A 17,870-nucleotide genomic window follows, 5' to 3' on the forward strand; every position below is an offset into this window, starting at 1 on the left:
TGAGCACTAAAGCGGAAAGGGAGGGGCACTGAGCACTGGGAACATGTTGGTATAGGTAGCTCAGGCCGAAGTTCTAACTCATCGTCAGTCATTAGCTACTTTTCTGTATTGACCTAGTAGGCTAGGGTTAGAAACAAGGACCCTTCTAATCATCTCTCAACAGATTTTATCACCAACCCCAAGTCTATGAACATATCGACCAACGCCACTCATGCATATTTCCCTCTATACTAGATCCCAATCAAAATGCAAAACATCAATATCAACATCATCTCTCACTCTCAATCCAATAAAGCCTCATCCTCCAGAAAGCATGCTCAAGCGCCTCAAAAACAGGCAAGCAAAACGACCCAGCGCAATCAACATACTCCAGCAAAACTCCGCCAGCATCTGCATGCTCAAGCGGGCCACCGAATAAAAGCCACGGCTTGGACGGAAGCAGTAGTTCGAGGTGTTTGCGTTCTGCACCGGGACAGAAGAGCATTGTGCTGGACGTTATGTGGGTGAAGGCTGCTGGGTGTTGGAGGACATCCATGTTCAGTGCTGCTAGGAGGGATTCGTCCAGCGCATTGAAGACAGGGTCTTGGGCGTAGACCTTTATGGTTTGGTTTGTAGTTGCTGTTTTTCGTGGTTAGCTAAAACCAAGAACCGGCATGAGTCACAGAAGAAAACGAACAAGCAACTCGATCTTTGATACTCGCCAGCGCGGCAAGCTGATACAGCGACACAGCCCGCCGATCAACCCATCCATCGCGCAGGAATCCACTCGGGCTGCCGAGTCCAATGCAGATAATGGCGTCGATGGGACAGACAGCCTCGGAAGAAGAAGAGGAAGCTTGCTGTTCCAGTTTCCTGCACTTCAGCCTTTCGTCCAAAACCCCCGCCAGTCTACTCCAACTCTCTGAACTCTCCCATCTCCGCCGATGCGTCTCGAACTGTGTCTGCAGCTCCGGTAGGGTGAGTCGACCGGGGGCTTCGGCTGGGACTAGTACAGGTTCAGACTGGTTTGAAGAAGAATAGTCTGAAGATATCTCTGAATCTTTTATAATGGCAGCTGTGCCCCGCGGCCGACTGCGCATGACGCGGCGCACGCTGCCGCTACTTGCGACATGGGTCCAGCCGTCGTCGTCGGTGACTTGGGTGCGTTTTTGGATGGTTGGACGTTTTGTGCGGGATGTGTGGGGCATTTCTTGTATATATAATTATGTGATTATAAGAATATGAGTCTGTTTCTGTGTTTTTATGTATTGATGCTCGTTACTGCCGTGTGAGGAGCTTTTTTTTTCTTTTTGGAGATGCGGGGAGGAAAGGCTTGGCATTGGGAGTGCTTTATTGATAAAGGCGAGATGGATGATGGATCCTACCTTAGACAAGGATCAGGACGAAATAAAACTACATGTTTCGGTCGCTTTTACGCAGTAGTGCAATCTCAGCACATTCAGCACATTCTCCTCCTCAATCTCTCGTTGAACACATTCTAAGCGCCCAAGTGGTTTCCCCTCAGAACGTTAGCGTCTCCCTCGGCGCTTCCCCCGTTGGCCCTGCAGCGAATCACCATCCAGCATCAGCCTCTTCGTGATGGCACTTGCAGCGGGCTGTGATGATCCCGGGCTACCCCTGCTCTTCATCACTGCGTCGAGCCAGTCACAGATATCGTGCCCTGCAGCTTGGTCACATTTGCGTTCCTGGGTTTTGACTCGTCCGTCTGAGTGATGACCCCGTGCCCCCTCAAAAAGACCGATCAGCCCTCGAAAGTCATGGCTTGGTCTTGGTCTTGGAGCTTTTGTGATTTTGATATCCTTTTATCATTACCCATCCAGCTTCCTCTACGGTCTAATTTGATTATCCTGCGATCGGAGGAATCGTGTTTGAGTCTTGCTCCGTGAGAGTGTATCTCTCCGTCCAACCCTATTCTCTGCTCACCGTCACATCGCATCTCACCATGAGCTTCACACAATCGCTATCGCGATGGGCATCCGTCCTGGTGCTGCTTTGCTTCGGTCTGGCACAGGCTCACAGTGTCATCACATATCCCGGGTATCGAGGGAACAATCTCCATACCAACGGCACCGTCGAGCAAGCTAATGGTCTCGGTGTCGCCTACGATGTCAAAAACGGCTCATACATCTTCCCGTATGGCATGGAGTGGATCTATCCCTGTAAGCAGGAGCAGCCTCTTCTCTCACCTATCCACCACTAACTCTGATCTCACAGGCGGCGGCATGCCCCGATCAACCAACCGAACCAAGTGGCCCGTCAGCGGCGGTGCTCTCGCCTTCCAGCCTGGCTGGTTCCCGGGCCACTCAACTGCTCTTATCTATGTCAATCTGGGATTCGGCGAGATCCCTCCCAACATGAGCCACCCCGTCGTTCCGCCGTTCCAGATCGTCGGCCCGACAAACAACCCTTACCCGGGCACCGTGTGTCTGCCCCAGGTGCCCCTGCCGGCCGGTATCAGCGTCAGTCCTGGTGATTACGCTACTATTCAGCTAGTTGAGACTGCCAAGCACGGCGCTGCGCTGTACAATGTATGTTCCATTGCCCTGTGCCGATCCGGCGATTGAAGATCGTACTGACTCGTATCTCTAGTGCGTGGACATTGAGTTTGCAGAAGACGGCGATGCTTCTGTGGAGGCGGTAACGCGTGACAATTGCTTCAATTCGAGTAATATCGGCTTTGAGTTCATGTACACCACCAGTGCTATCGGTTCGGGCGCGGCAATGTTGCAGCCGAAACTGTCGGCTGCGGCTGTCGTACCACTGTTGCTCGCTGTCGCCTTCGGTTTATACATGTAGAAGTGTGATTTTTGCTGATTGCATTTCCGCGTGTGCTCGTCTTTTCTTTGCGTCATACCCCTGGTTTCGATTAATCTATGACGCCTCAAAATCAGTGTTGATACTGCATGTCTTCTTTGGACTATATAATTGACGCTATTGGTTTGTCTGGCGTTTGACTGGTGTCTGGTGTCTGGTGTTTCAACTCAGTTCTATTGGAACGGATCTATGACGATACTTTGAACAATCTGATTCTTTAGTAGATCATATCTCGTATTTCGTAAAAGGTTTATGTAGCAACTACCTAACTATGTCGCATACTGACCCAATTAGCTCACTGAGGCAAGCCTTCGATCAGATCCAAAATGGCTCGCACCACCTCTTCCGGACTTTCCTGAGGTGTCCAATGCCCAACTCCGTCGACAAGGCGGAAGATACGCAAGTCCGCGCACGAGACTCCGTCCTTCATCTTTTCAATAGCCCCAGGCTCCTGGTAGTTACCCCAGTCCAACTTACCCGAAACATAAGCACACGGCTGCTCAATCTTCTTCCCAGCAAAGACCTCAACGTCCTTCGCATACCGACCACCATCCGCAGTGCGAATACGATACCAATTCAATCCGCCCTGGAAACCCGTGCGTCCATACTCACCCGCATAAACCGCCAGTTCCTCGTCAGGCAGCCACGAGTGCGAAGCCAGAACCCCGGACGACTCAACCGCCATATCCCTCGCCACAGTCTCCGGCATCGATGCCTCCAACGGCATGATATAGTACCCCGGCAACTCTGCCAAATCAGCCGCAGCCCACTTCCCCAACGGATGCGGCCGATTCCCCTCCCACGACCCACTCTTCAAATAGAAGTACCCCCGCAAAAATCCACGCATCTCCTCAGGCCCAAGCTCCGACATCTCAGGCCCAGCCTCCTTAGTCGAGTAATACCACTTATAATGCTTGCGACCCATCCTCGCAAGCTCCTCGTGCACACCCGCCGCCGCCTTCGCCTTCTCAGCTACAAACCGCGCCACATCCACCCCCTCATTCGCCGTGTTAAACGGCAACTCAGGACTCCCATTGAACGGGTGGCTCATGAGCGCCACGCTCTGGAAGAAGTCCGGTCTCATGAGGGCGCATGCGGCTGCCGAGGCGGCGCCGCAGTCGTGGCCCGCGATGCAGCGCACGGAGCGGTAGCCTAGTGCATGAACTAGGAGGACGATGTCCCGAACTAGAGTTGAGATGGTGAAGGTCGATAGGTCGACTTCTGCGTGGCTGCGGGTGTCCCAACCTGTTGTGCGACCGAAGCCGCGTTGGTCTGGGGCTACGACGTAGAAGCCTGCGGCTGCGAGTTTGGGGAGGACGCGACGCCAGGAGTAGGCTATTTCTGGGAAGCCGTGGAGGAGGACGATTAGGGGTTTGTCGTTTGTTGGGGTTTGGCCGGCTTCTAGGATGTGGATGTTTAGATCGGTGGTTTGGATGGTTCGGCTGGTTATGCCTGTTGGGAGGGGTAGGGGTGGGAGGGTCATGGTTAGACTTGAGATTGTTGTAGAGTACGGAGTATAGAAGATGAAGATTGTTGCATTCAGTTAACGTAAATACGGCGGACCTGTGTATTAACTACTTCGTTGATGAGGGGGTTGCTTATCTACCGAGGTTATCAGCAAATCTCCAAGTCCAATTCAGGTCCCTTTTTGGTGCCTGAAAAAAAAAGAAAATTAAGAATTAAAAAAAACGAAAAAAGACAAAAAAGTCATGACGCAAATACTGCAAAGTTCCTCGATCTTGTCGGATCTGCTGGATCTGCCAATTTTGAGATCTCCAGGCATTTTCTCCCTTGACTTTTTGTCTTTTGTCCTTTTTTCCTTGTACTGCGTATTCCTCTTCCCTGTTCCCCTTCTTGTTTCTGACTGGCTACGTCGATCCCTCGCCCCCCCAAGTTGGGTCCCCTCAGCTTTTCCAGCTTCCCCAGTTCCCACCTTCGACATCATACGCAGTATACTATTAATCTACAACGGAAAATTATTCACACATCCACTGCTTCATCCACTTCAATCTCGGATCCCGGCACTGCACCAGTCAGTGTTCGGCCATCCGATCTTCAAACTTCAAGCTTGTTGCCTAAACACTCAAAAGAATCTCTGAACAATGGTCTTCGGCCGTCGCAAGAGAAGTGTCTCTGCCCATCACCAGGTGTGTTCCACTCCCTCAACCCGACGGATTGCATCTATTCCGATATGCGATGGGAGGACCAGATGCAATCCAGCGGGTACCTGCAACCGATGCATGAACATGAAACTGACAGCTCCCTTCCTTCCCACTAGCCACTTTCCACACCTGCCGCCCATTCCGCCCAAAGCGCTGCCAGCCATGCTTTCCTAAAATCCCAACCCTCCTCAGCGAGCCTCTCATCCGCAGCAGCAGCCGCAGCTCTCCGCAACCTCACACCCACCCCGACCCCGATCGAAGATGTTCAGACGAAGCGCATGGTCCGACGCGGCTCCGTCCAGTCGCAGGTCGGAGTTGGCGGTCGCCGCTCGGCCAGCGTGAGTGCTACTCTTGGTCGCTCGAACAGTAATAGCTCGATGAGCGCGCGCACCTTTCGCGAACAATCTCCCCATCGCCCGGTTTCGAGGTCGGGACCTGTAGGCGACCCCGTGGATGTACCTCCGTTGCCTTCTCTGCCGACCACTTTCTCCCCGCGAAAATTGCCGAATCGACGCGCGCTGAGCATGGAGCCGTCGATGCGCACGTCTCCCTCATCCCCGCCGCGCGCTGGGCGGAGGGGTGTGGATCGGGAACAGGGCCGAGGGTCCCCGATACAGATCGCTACGCATCAACGGGTGACGAGCCTAGGGACGGTGCCGGAGGTGGAAAGGTCAGGAAGCCGGAGCTCGGTTAATTTCTCGTATCCATTGGGCTCGCGACCTACTTCGCCGAATGAGATGGCTGAAAATAACCCGATCAGTCTTCATGAAGCTATTCAAGAATCTATTGCCGACGTGCCCGATAAATCGACCAGCACGAAGGCTAGGGTGCAGCCTGGCAGCCTGGAAGGAAGCCCTGTTGAAACCAGGTCTAGTGCTGCAAGCCAAGCAGCTGACATGCAAAAAGACAGTCCGAGGGCGAATGCTCGGACTGAGAGGATACGACAAGCGTCCGGGGATGTGGATCATCTCGATCAAAATAAGAGTAAGCCAGTGGCTGCCATGCCGCAGAATGTGGAACACCAACATCCGACGTCACGAGATCTCCCTGAAAAGTGGCCATCCGCTGTTCAAGAGCAGGAAAAGCCCAAGCATGACGACACGAATGTTGAAGATAAAAATGTACCGCGTAATGGAAATCGGATGACGAGTGCATCGCCAACTACCGATTGCACAGAGACTGCTCCAGTGCCTCAGTCGCCCTCGCAACTGCAGACCGGGCAGCGACAACTCCGCCAGTCGAGCAGCCCCGGTCGATCTACTCGCTTCTCCGGGTTACTTTCCGTTTCTGGTACCGGCGATCAAATCCACGAGCCGCCGCCCAGATCAGTATCTCCTGCCAAGTCGGCCCTCAAAAATGCAAGGGGCAGCTCATTGTCGCCTGATAGAAGAGCGGCAACAACCACTCGAGTCTTACCGCCGAGTGAGCTTTCAGATGGCACCTCAGTGGCGTCGGATGAAGGATCTCGACTTGATGTCAAGAAGAAACCTGCAAAGGTCAGTTTCGATGATGAAGCTGAGGTTGTTGGTGTCGCAGCCAGTCCTCCCACCTCGCCAGAAGAATACGTACCTGACTCCCCACCTGGCGGTAAAACCAAGTCACGTATGAGTTGGCTTGGTGTTGGCAAGAAGAAGTCACCAGCGGAGTTTACGAGTGATGATGACTGGGATGTCGTCATAAAACCCCGACAAGTCCTCCCATCTTTCGGTAGCATTCGGGGCAGCCGAGGGACTGGTCTTCAAAGGTCGCCTATCCCAGGCTTCAGTGACAATGAGTCCACCACATCGTCTGAATCTGAAGTGATGCCCCAGGCGCATATTGTGTTGTCAGATGATCACACTGTCGGAAATATTCCTCCTAAGCCGCAACAGCAACCAATCTCCCAACCACAGAAAGCGAACGCTTTGGAGCAGTTGTCAGTCGGCGGCTCTTCGCCTACTTCACAAGCAAACTCGGGCTCAGAGACCAAACGGGAGGCTGGAGTCACTAGTGACATTGCTGAGAATCAGCCGCAGTCAGAGTTGTCTGTGCCTGTCATTGCGGTCGAACCTGCTACGCCTCCAGCGGATGAGCCCAAGCAAAGCCTCGACCTCAAGAGGACCAGCATGGATCAATTCAGGTGCCCGGGCGGATTTCCCCCGTCTGGCTCTGACGGCAGTCTCAATTCCACTGCGAAGAAGACCAGAGTTCAGGCCGTGGCCAGCACTGTTCCCAAGTTCGACGACGTGGATACAGAGGAGGAGTCTGGTGATAGCGTCTACAGTGATGCAGCAGAAGACATTGACGGCGATGGATTTGGATCCATCAATGCTATTGTCGACAGCCGATCAGCCCCTAGGTCGGCCCCGATTTTAGAGGGTGCGAGCGAATCGCGAGACGCAACCCCGAAACCCCTCAGTCGAGCTGCAATCGTGGACAGTCAGTCGCAAGATGTGACAGATCAGCCACGTGAGGAGGTGCGCGCCGTCACACCGACACAAGAGTCGGTCAACCGAGTGGTAGCAGAATCCGCTGCCTCTTCGGTTGGGCATGGGCTTGACTCCTCATACCAGCCAGTGTCGAACCAGCCCCAACCTCGCGCTTCGCCCATTCAGAACGGCAGTGTCCGCGCAGAGCCTACCGCGCGAACCCGTCCTATGTCTGTGGACGTGAGCAAGAAATCTAATATGCAGGATCCTCGGTGGTCGAGCAATGGCGCTTCCCCACGAGGTGGAAAGAGTAAACCACGTCCATTATCTCTTGGTCCGGCTTTCCAAAAGACAAGCCAAGGTTTCCCTAACAGCCTCCGGCGGCAAATGTCGAATGGAAGTGATTCCTCAAGCAGTTTCAAACGCTCTTCTCCGCGTGCCGATGCTCATCCCATGCGACGGACAATGAGATCCGGTGCTGCTGGTGCCGATGTTCGGGTTCAATCCCCAACGCCACGGAACGACTCTCCCCTTGACAATCGGCCTGTCTCATCTGGTTCGAATGGCACAATGCGGAAGACGCTGCGCGGGTCTGCTGCAGGCGAGAGATATTCGTTCTTCTCAACGAACAAGAAGGCGGCGCCGAGAGCAAAGTTCACCAAGGCGCCTCCGAAGTCTGGGCGCGCAACGCGGTTTGCAGATTCGGATGGGGAGGATGATGCTCGGCCTCAGACCTTTACTAGTCGGTTTGCAGATTCTACCGATGAAGATGAGCCTGCAAGCAAAACACTACGCCCCGTCCGAGGCATTCCCCGTCGCCAGGATGCCGACGATGGCGACTCGACGGAATTGGACGATAGTTCAGAAGAAGGCACCAGGCAAAAGCCGCAGCCAGTACTGGCATCCCGGCCAATGACGGCCCCGCCAGGATCCGGCGGAAAGAACGCCCCAAGCATGTCTGGGATGGCAGCTGTGGCCAAACAGCGTGGCATGTCGCAAAGGGATCTGGAAGAGTTCCTCATGGCGCCGCCTCGTGGTCGGAAGCCAGGGCTTCTCACCCGACTCGGCATCCTGAAGCCCAAGCACCCGGAACATAGAGTTCGCAAAGCCGACATGGAAAGTCCCTCGCGGAGAGACACACCGCTAGAGCGCTCACGTCTAGAACGCGAGCAACTGCGCAATGAGGGCACGACGAATGGATACCAGAGCAGAACAGTGACCACTGTGTCTGCCGGGAACGGAGAGGCTCCTCGTTCATCGAAACTGGTGAAGAGGAACTCCAAACGCCAATCCCCAGGACCAGACAACTGGCCCCTCCCTACCGATCTCGAACACGAGCGTCTTGATCCAGTTGCGGAAGATAAGCCTAGTGTCCCATCATCTGCTCATGCACCACGGAACTCCGTGGCACCGACTGAAAATGCAGCCGCACGCAATGAAAGCGCCGATGTCAATGGACAAGGCGCTCTCGCTGCATCGACGGTTGGGAAAGAGACCGAGGCACCCCGCACCGGGCCAGATCCAAACGACAGTGCCTCCGAGACGATGCATCCCGAGGAGCCTGGGATATCAGCGCGCGACGTCGTGATCGCTGGCTCCGGACGGAAGAAACGATTCCCTCTTCTTCGCAAGGCATTCGGGATGCGCACTTGATCCTGTCACCGATATGCGTCTGCTTCTTTAGACTTGCGTTTTCCAGACAATCCTTGTCAATTGTCTTAACACCGATATTGCACGTTCTAGTTTCAAAGGACTTCTAATACCCTTGTTCTATATTCACTCTTTCTAATTGTTTTCCCTCTTCTGTCTCTTTTGCTGAGAGATGCCATGGCCTACGATGACTACGCTGTCTTCGAAAATCTCCATTTTCGATCTCTCATCTCTAATGACTGATATACGCGTGCCATTGGTTTTGCTTTCTTGCTTCCTCTTTCTACTTTCATTTCGGCCGTGGTCTGTCTACACAGTACAACCACATTCTCGCTTCGGATATTTCTCTCCTTCTACTCCTTTCTTTTAACCTTTGGTCACGCACATTGGAGTTGTTTACTTCCATGATACCCTCATTCTTCGTCTTGACGCTTTTTGTATTATGTCTCTTGTCTTGTGTACTGCTCTGTGGCCTTGTTAAGGGGCGAGATGACCTGTTGATTTCAGTGTTGGTTTCGGGCTTGTTTTCATAGATGCTCTCAGGAAATGGGTATATTGGCCATAATAATTGTCTATTTTCGCTCGAGCCCCGTACCCTAAATTTGTAGACGGCTTCGTAAAGGTTGCAATATGAGTTTGCATCTGAACTGACATACGCCGTTGGAAGCCATAATGGCGGGGTCCTAGGATGGTTTCAATACTTCCCGACCTAAAGTACCTACCAGATGCCTACCTACGACCTAACCGGGCTAATAGGTACCTATATAGCTAGATAAGGGAAGTACCCAGAGTATTCCTTTGAAACCTGAATCTAGTTACCTACCTGGGCAGCACCTGCATGGACAACCTTCCATAGCCTCGGCCCCGGGCCGACATGTGCCGGATACATATATTTCTGCGAGACTTCAAAAATACTCGAAAGGGTAGGCTGCAGAACAAGTACAGACCCTACACTATTGCCTCAGAAGCTACTTCAATTACAATGAGTTCCAGACTAAGCGATACAGATAGATTCAGTCACATTTTCACACAAACAATTGCCATACATGAGTTCGTCATACATAGGAAAATAAAATCACAACAAGGAAAAGGAAAAACATCAACTATTCATCACGCCATGGACAAGGTACAAGCGTAACCAGACTCCCTCTAGGAGAAGACCTAGGAAATTAAGGTAGGAAAAAGGGGGGTAAAGAATTTACAGACGCGAGCCGTGGATGACCTTGTAGTCGACGACGAGCTCACGACCACCGTCGTTGATGACAAGGGCACGAACAGAGCCACGACCATCAGCAAAGGCCTCACTGATGCGCTTGAAGAGGTTACCCTGAGTGATAACAGGCAGACCCTGCTTGACATCACCGGACTCAGTCATGGCGACGAGACGGTTGTCGTCACGGAGGTCGAGGATGCGGTAGGTCTTGAAGACGGGACCGAGCATGGTCTGTACAACCACGGAGGGAGAGGGGTTGGCGACGAAAGAGGACTCCTCCTGCAACTTGCGGGTGAAGAGGTCGACGCCGAGGTAGCGGTGCTGACCGGTCTGGGGGGAGACCGAGATGCGGATGACCTGGCAAGGACGGCCCTGGAGGATCAGGATGTCGCCCACACGGATGAAGTGGCAGGGGATGGGGACGGTCTCGCCGGGGGAGCCGCGGTTGCGGGGCTCGACGATGCGGACGTTCTCACGGGCGGGAGCGACGTCCTCGCCGGCGTGGGACTCCTCGTGGTGGCTGGAGTGGGAGAAGGGGTGCAGGACGCGGTCGGCGGCACGGCCAACGCCACGGCGGAAGGAGTGGTACTCCCCGTCGTCGTCGTAGTAACCCATCTTGCGAGTTGGGGCGGTGTCGCGGGTAGTGGTTTGGGAGACTTTTACTTGGGTGGGAGCGAAGGTACGAGCACGGGGCTGAACTTCGCGGAGGTAGACGTCGTCTTCTCTGTAAGAGTCGGTCTGAGACTGGAAGGTCCGGTCGTAGGAGACGTCGGACTGGGACTGGTAACCGTAGGCGGAGTCTACGGGTTGACGATAACGACGGTCGTAAGAGACGTCGAGGTCGTAGGCTGGTGAGGTACGTTGACGGTAGTCACGTTCAGTGAGGTCAAGTTGGCTCTCGACGACTTTATCGTAGACTTGAGTACGATCTTCGTAGTCAACAGAAGGTTGTTGGTAACTGGGGTAGCTGTGAGAGAGAAGAGTGGTCAGCCCACATGGGTTCCCATAAAAATATAAACAAAACACAGGCAGTCACCGCTAATTGGAGTGGATCAGGCTTGTAGTGACACGTAAACTTAGCCCGGGGCTAAATCCGTTACCACCATAAACCACACTAAACCAATATAGGAGATATCACAACAAATAGTGATACTTCAGCTGCAAAGTGGATCCACTTTCAGGTGGATCTCGAGAGGTTGGGGGGGAAAGAAACACCGCAAATCATAACAAATGTAGGAAAAATACACCGTTTTGAAGTGGGAGGTTAGGATTGGGGGCGAGAAAAAGACGAGAAAATGAGAAAAAATCCAGTACATACCGTTCACGAGTCAATTCAACCTCAGGGGCGTAGTTGTGCTTGTGGTGAGGGTGCTCTTCCTGAACGCGGAATTCGACTTCTTCCTTTTTGACAGAGGGAAGGGGAGCAGGTCCTCGAGTATCTTCCCGTTCGGCGCGCGAAGTACGTTCGAAATTGACTTCTCCCTCTACTCTCGTCTGAGTAGTTTCAGAGACAGCGTCACTCCGGTACGACGACGGGAAGACACTGAAGGGGATAGGAACACGGGCGTCAAAGTCCAGATTGACGGACTTTTGAGCGTCTCTTCTCGAATGCCTTTCGAACTGTCGTGAAACAACTCGAAAGACTCAAGAAAAGACTTTTAAGGGGAAGTCTTTCTCGTGAAGGGGAGAAAAGGTTGAAAAAGAGAAGATATCTTTTTCTGATTGGAATGGAGGGGGATAAGCTTAAATGCTTAAGAATGTGAGATCGTAAGAATGGAAGAAGAAGAGGAAAAGAAGCAGTTGAGATGGAGAGTGTCACTGTTATTTATGCCATGTCTTTGTTTACGCCGCCTTGCCCCTTTGGGGTCTCCGCTGATCACCGAGGTTCTCACTTTCTCTTACTCTTCATATATTATCTTCTATTACTTCTCTCTATACTCAATAACGTTTGGAAAGGTTTGACAATTGAACTCTCTTCTTTATCTTCTTTAGTTCCACTCTTAGCCCCTCTAATAATGCACCGTTTAACCATCGATGGATCCCCCCAAACGACAACAATACATATCGGGCCCTTTCACATGGAGAGGTGGCTGGCCAGCCTGCACGTATCATCACCGCACCGACACAATCACCATGGCAACCTCCGGGTCGAATCGGACATCTGGATCTCCTTGGCGCCGATCGTGTTTGGCTCCATCACATCGGCTCAATTGGATTTTGCGGAGACACACTCTGTGATTTCCCTCGGCTGGAGAACTTGTATCTTTGTTATTGTTTTTGCCATCGTGCGCCATGTTAGCTTGCCATTGGCTCGTAACCGAAACCATCGACAAGGCAGCGCGTACTCCGTACAGGATTATCCACATCAATACCACTAATACCGCTCAATGCACTGGCTCCACTGGTAAAAGTGATTCATCGAGATCCCGCAGACCTCCCCAGCCCCCCGGCCCAACCACCGGAGCTGTCAGCCAGCCAGCACATGCAGCTCGTGTCTAGACCCTCCTGGTGCAAAGAGGCTGGGAGCTGTGTCCTAGGTAACCGGGCGTGAGGTTTCGTACTTTTGGTTGCTTCAATTTGGATGGGATGTTTGGAGAAAGCAGACGCGTCTCTTCAATCAGATCACATCATCGCCAATGGACCTTGTCCAATGAGATGGGGACCTTGATCGCTGAACCTGTTTTCCGGGCTACGGAGTACAGTGATAGACATTGTTTTTCCCACGGGCCACGAGATAGGGGCCAAGGCGATTATCAACTCACATTGAAAGTGGAGCAAACCCTACCGTGGTTGAATCCATGGATACAGCCTTACCGACAAGCCATCGGTGGATTTGGAGTCCAATACTCCGTACGGTGTACGACGCATTCAATCCATTGACGCTCAATTCTGATCTGAGATCACGATCGTTGCATAAAACACATAACATGCACATAGGGCGGCGAGCGATAGCTGAGCTCCATGCATGTGCATCTACGTGGGCTTCGTAGCTGGACACTAAATATAGCCGGTACTTCCGAGATGTCTGATAAAACTTCCACAGCAGATACGACGTTCAATACGAAAGGCAGCAAGGCTTCCATGAACCCATGGTCAATTCTGTCGGCAGAGTGAAGATGTGGCCATAGGTAGACGCCAATGGCTCTTCCCCCGTATGCTAATATGTACCTGAGGTTGAGCTACTCCGACAAGGCAAAACAGCCGGGTTCCCTCCTATGCACGCGCACTAATACCTGCACCAGAACATAACAATCTGACTACCTTGCATCTCTCTGCACTTGACAAAGGACTAGTGATAGCTAATTCCATTATAGAGAAAGACTTCCTTACAGATAAACTGCCGTATATAGACCCCGACTTTTCCCAACGCCGACGAACCGGTCACCAAAAACGACAGAAAGATAAGCAAAAATAGGCAAGAAGGGAGAAATCCTTGAGATAATGACTATACCAAACAGCAAGACATAATAGTCATAGTAAGGCATGAATCACAGAGATAGGCAGGCAAAGAAAACAAGCACGATGGGACCAGCAAGACGAGAAGTCGCCACGAGCTAGGTACCTTTACCCTCCAGTATGGTCATGACGCCGGACTCGTATGAATGATCTGAGAAGACAAAAGCGAGAAGAAAAAAGCAAGCAAGCATATTCTAGTGTACATCAGTGGGTTAAGAAAGCAAATTAAAATGGGTATCGTGATTCGGACAAGCAAAAGATGATACGGGCGAGAGGAAGAAAAGAACCAGCCGAGTCATAGCAGAAACTACCGTTCTCCGAATTTGCCGTACTCCTGCTGCCACTTGAGCAGATGACGAGTGAGCACATCCATCATCTCGACGCTGGTGAGTTCCTTGAAGTCCTTTTCCTGGTTTGTGGACTCTCCATAACCACCATCTGTGGTTGCGGGTCCGGACTCGCCGGCGTCGCTGCGCGCCGATGGCATCGCGTTGTCGATCTGGTCAACCATGCTCTTTAGCAGTAGACCCTGAGCTCGGTCACCGTTGCTCGAAGGCGTAGAGGAGTTTTCGCCGGCAACGGCCATCTCCACTTGCATGCGCGAGATGAATTCCAGAATAGCTGCCACCCGGCGCTTCATCTCGTTCATTGTGGTTCGCTGTGGGTGCATGTGGCGTGGCTTGCTTGGCCGTCCTGATTCCCCGCCGTTGACGTGCGTTCCATTGGCACCACTGTATCCGACTCGAGGGGAGTCTCCACCAATTTCGTGGGATTGTCCACGACGGGGCGAGTTTCCCATGTACCCGAAATCTCCGTTCCCGTTTGTGTCCCGGTCCTTGGTGTATTGGTTGCGTCCAACACGACCGCGACGAGCAGGAGGTCGGCCGGATTTGCGGGTTGGGGGACGAACCGGCGTGGGCTCTTGGGGAGTAGGAGTGTTAGGACTCGCTTGTGATGGTTCTGGCTCAGGTGGTGCGGTCTTGGTTGGGGACCCGGTTTCAAGCTCGGATTCTATTGAAGCTGTTAGAAAATAAACAACTATACTTGTCTGTGTCACTTACCCTCTCCCTTCCGCCGATTTGGCCGTTCTTTCCGGCGATATGCTGTATCAGGAGCTTCTGTCTCGCCCTCGTTGGCGTCTTTTCCAGGCTCATTGTCGAGCTGGCCTCGAGACAAAGCTCTCTGTCTCCGAGTCCCGTTCACTGCAGGCTTTTGTTTCGCCTCATCATCAGAAGGCGGGTGAGATGGTGGATTGCTATGCTTTGAGGTGGCACCAGGTGACGGTGAAGTGGTTCGCTGCCGTTTCGCTCCTTCTCTGTTCCTGGGTAACTGGTCAGTTACAAAATTCCGAACCAATGTAGTTCCCATTGGGAGAACGTACGTCACGCTATCGCTCCTGCTTCGCTTGCCCAAGTGTGTGTCTGTCTCGTCGGGATTGCTCTTGGTTTCAGCCTTGCTTTCCTCAATCGCTCTTCGAATCAATTCTTCTTCATCGTAAGCAGCGTCCCGGCTGTTCATTGTTGATCGCCGCTTGGCATTCGCAGCGGCAGCGCTCTCGCTGCTTCGGGACTTGGGATCCTTGGAACGCCGAGAGATTTCCCTCGAGGAGGCACGAGAAGATGGAGCGGGAGAAGGTTCCGCCGCCGGGAGCACTGGGACAGCCGGGATGACTGGTGCTGCAGGAGGTGTGGGTGCGGGTGCGGGTGCTGGTGCTGGTGGAGGGGGTGGTGGTGGCACTGGTTCAGGTGCAACAGGGAGGTAGGTAGAGGAACGTTGTCTGAAAAATTGTCAGTATAGCCATTTCTCCAGGTTTGGTAAGAAAGCGTAGTAGCAATTCATATCATATGAGGCCACTGCTGCTGGATGGGGATTGTGCTCAGAGCGCCGTCAGAAAAGCAGCCCCTCCGAACAGCAAAATCGCACCACATCACGGAATAGTACATTGACAAAGGAAGCAGGAATAGAAAAGAGGCATTAGACCAAAGAAATAAAAGAGTTGTTCACATACCCATGAGGTTCGTCTTTGATCTTGTGTAAATCCTTCCTGCACTCCTCGCAGAAATATTCATCAGGACTCGTTGCCTCGTCCATAATGCCAACACAACCACCGTGTTGCCAAACTTTGCATAGGTCACATTGGATGAACATGCTCCCAATCTCATCTGCCATGGGGTCTGATGGATCAGAGGGAACTAATCCTGACTCCAGCTTGATGGTGCCGCGACCGAGGGCCTCGCGACGAGAAGGAGGCAAACCCGGATAGTCTTGCTGACCGCAAATACATCGAGTCACCTCTTCCTCTTCATCTTCAATTTCGTCTTCATCTTCTTCACGGGGTTGGTCATCGTCATCGTGGTTGGCGCGCTGGCGCTGCCGTGTGTGTGGAAGGTCCTTCGAGCCATTCTCATCATCGATCGACTGAGACCGGTGGCCGTTGGAGCCGTTTTTGTGATTCGATCGAGTGCTTCTCTCTCGAGTAAGAGAATTTGAGGAGTTGGAGGAGTTGGCGTGTTGGACGAGGGCGGGAGAGGGTTGGGAGGTGCGAGCCCGAGAAGAGCGACGAGGAGTCATGATGGTGGGAGGTATTGGATGTTTGTAGAAGAGGAGAAATTATATATAGAAGTTAGACTCGAAGGAATCAACGGGTTTTGGAGCCCTTGGCTGGAGTGGTTTCAGCAGCAACTCGAGAAAAGCCGTTTGCGAGGGAGCTCTTGCGCGCGATTGAGAGCTCTTGGGCAGGGTGCAGGGTCAAAATGAATCAGAAATTGGGAATCACAGTAGGATCTGTTTAACGGCATCACAAGGCTCAAGGAAGAGCCCGACGACTACATAGTCCAAGAAGTGTGTTCGTGTAATGGCGGGGAGGAAGAAGAGAAGGAGAAAAGCGCCGGAACGGGACTCCAAAAGATCCAATCGCCGGTTTCCCCGCTCTCGACGCCTCTCGACGCGCGAATCTTTACCAATTCATTCTGTTCGTGTCTTTCCTTCCTCCTTTTCAATGCCCATTAGACAGCCATAATTCTGTCTAATATTCACAGTTTGATCTCCATTGAGACCTATATTAATGATATACATTGACTTTGTGGCCCATTCTTAGGTGTCTGCCGGTTCTGCACTAATAATCTGGAGCCGACCTTGGAACTAATCATCCGGACGATTACCTGACCAATGCACGAGAAATGGGATGCAATGTTGCAGATTACTGCAGTCATTTGCTATATCGATGTGTCCCTAGGCGGAAATAGTTCAAAGAGCGCTTGGGTGGAATGAGACCACCAACACTCTACGACGATTATAGCCGTGAACACTCCCTCCCACCCATGACATCCGACTACGCCGGTGCCTTTTGCTCTGAATTGTTTAGACCGTGTTGTACCAAATCTACACAGTACCTTTGGTCCAAGCCGATCACGTTTCCAGCATCTGCAAGACCACCTTGGTCCACCCACGAGACAGAATCGATGTCATAGATGCTCCTTGGCCTAAGCCTGATAGTAGCTATAGCAAAGCTGGAAAGTATTTGGAAATGATTTGCGACTGAAAGGGCGATGTGCTTTTGAGCAAACCCTTCGGGGCGGGGTAACGAATCTGTTCGTGTTGCTGGACACAGTATTGCACTTCTTAGTGCTATTCTTCCTGAGCAAATCGGCCAAGCCACAATTTCCGTTCAATATGTACCTGAAATCGCCCTCGGATGTCGCTGTTCGCGGTGAATGCAGGTACCGGCGGTGTAGGGAGACGATCGCAGAGGGGTTTCTCTCAGTTGTAAGCAGACGTCAGCAGTGGGATGCTGTATCGTGGAAAGAGGCCTGCATGGTACGATACAACATGGTGTCTTTCAAGATGAATATGATGGGACCTATATATGCCCTGCCAGTCGTTCAAAGAGGGTTATTCAAAGGATAACCAGGCCAATTCTATCCGAAGTCATTGGGTAGGGAATTACCAAAAGAAGACTAGCGTCCGTTCCGGTTTCCCGTGACTATTCGCTTTCTCTTCACTTCCCTCAACCCCTCTTACTAAGTCCATAATCGTTTCCGAGGCCATTTGGCTTGACTTAAGCTCTGGACTCATTCTTGAAATCACCTCACCTTATCTCCAAATACCACGCTCAAATCTCGATCTTTCAAGGTGCTGAGTAATAGCACTTCTTTGTGGGTAGGTCGA

General features: G+C 52.3%; 7 protein-coding genes across 7 annotated transcripts; 2 read left to right on the plus strand and 5 right to left on the minus strand.

Annotated features, from left to right (window-relative positions):
• Positions 1-268: 268 nt before the first annotated feature.
• On the minus strand, positions 269-1,187 carry N7515_000674 (SRR1 family protein; the record flags this gene model as incomplete). The annotated part of the gene is made up of 2 exons (XM_056661418.1): positions 269-618; positions 677-1,187. 2 exons carry the CDS (start codon positions 1,185-1,187, stop codon positions 269-271), a joined length of 861 nt encoding a protein of 286 aa, XP_056526584.1.
• Positions 1,188-1,942: 755 nt separating this feature from the next.
• N7515_000675 (copper acquisition factor BIM1-like domain-containing protein) lies at positions 1,943-2,796 on the plus strand (the record flags this gene model as incomplete). The annotated part of the gene is made up of 3 exons (XM_056661419.1): positions 1,943-2,159; positions 2,215-2,528; positions 2,590-2,796. The coding sequence occupies 3 exons, from the start codon at positions 1,943-1,945 to the stop codon at positions 2,794-2,796; spliced, it is 738 nt and encodes a 245-aa protein (XP_056526585.1).
• Positions 2,797-3,109: 313 nt separating this feature from the next.
• N7515_000676 (alpha/beta fold hydrolase) lies at positions 3,110-4,297 on the minus strand (the record flags this gene model as incomplete). Its single annotated transcript, XM_056661420.1, has 1 exon — positions 3,110-4,297. One exon carries the CDS (start codon positions 4,295-4,297, stop codon positions 3,110-3,112), a length of 1,188 nt encoding a protein of 395 aa, XP_056526586.1.
• Positions 4,298-4,916: 619 nt separating this feature from the next.
• Positions 4,917-9,037, plus strand: N7515_000677 (uncharacterized protein; the record flags this gene model as incomplete). Its single annotated transcript, XM_056661421.1, has 2 exons — positions 4,917-4,961; positions 5,093-9,037. The coding sequence occupies 2 exons, from the start codon at positions 4,917-4,919 to the stop codon at positions 9,035-9,037; spliced, it is 3,990 nt and encodes a 1,329-aa protein (XP_056526587.1).
• Positions 9,038-10,232: 1,195 nt separating this feature from the next.
• On the minus strand, positions 10,233-12,156 carry hexA (putative Woronin body protein HexA; the record flags this gene model as incomplete). The annotated part of the gene is made up of 3 exons (XM_056661422.1): positions 10,233-11,214; positions 11,566-11,881; positions 12,150-12,156. The coding sequence occupies 3 exons, from the start codon at positions 12,154-12,156 to the stop codon at positions 10,233-10,235; spliced, it is 1,305 nt and encodes a 434-aa protein (XP_056526588.1).
• A 202-nt stretch (positions 12,157-12,358) lies between these two features.
• N7515_000679 (Nucleic acid-binding OB-fold) lies at positions 12,359-12,541 on the minus strand (the record flags this gene model as incomplete). Its single annotated transcript, XM_056661423.1, has 1 exon — positions 12,359-12,541. The coding sequence occupies one exon, from the start codon at positions 12,539-12,541 to the stop codon at positions 12,359-12,361; it is 183 nt and encodes a 60-aa protein (XP_056526589.1).
• Positions 12,542-14,010: 1,469 nt separating this feature from the next.
• On the minus strand, positions 14,011-16,274 carry N7515_000680 (uncharacterized protein; the record flags this gene model as incomplete). The annotated part of the gene is made up of 4 exons (XM_056661424.1): positions 14,011-14,714; positions 14,765-15,024; positions 15,085-15,480; positions 15,712-16,274. 4 exons carry the CDS (start codon positions 16,272-16,274, stop codon positions 14,011-14,013), a joined length of 1,923 nt encoding a protein of 640 aa, XP_056526590.1.
• Between the last annotated feature and the right edge of the window lie 1,596 nt (positions 16,275-17,870).

Source organism: Penicillium bovifimosum, assembly GCF_028826915.1.
Source record: "Penicillium bovifimosum strain IBT 22155 chromosome Unknown utg000001l_segment0_segment0, whole genome shotgun sequence".
In the NCBI taxonomy this organism is placed as follows: domain Eukaryota; kingdom Fungi; phylum Ascomycota; class Eurotiomycetes; order Eurotiales; family Aspergillaceae; genus Penicillium; species Penicillium bovifimosum.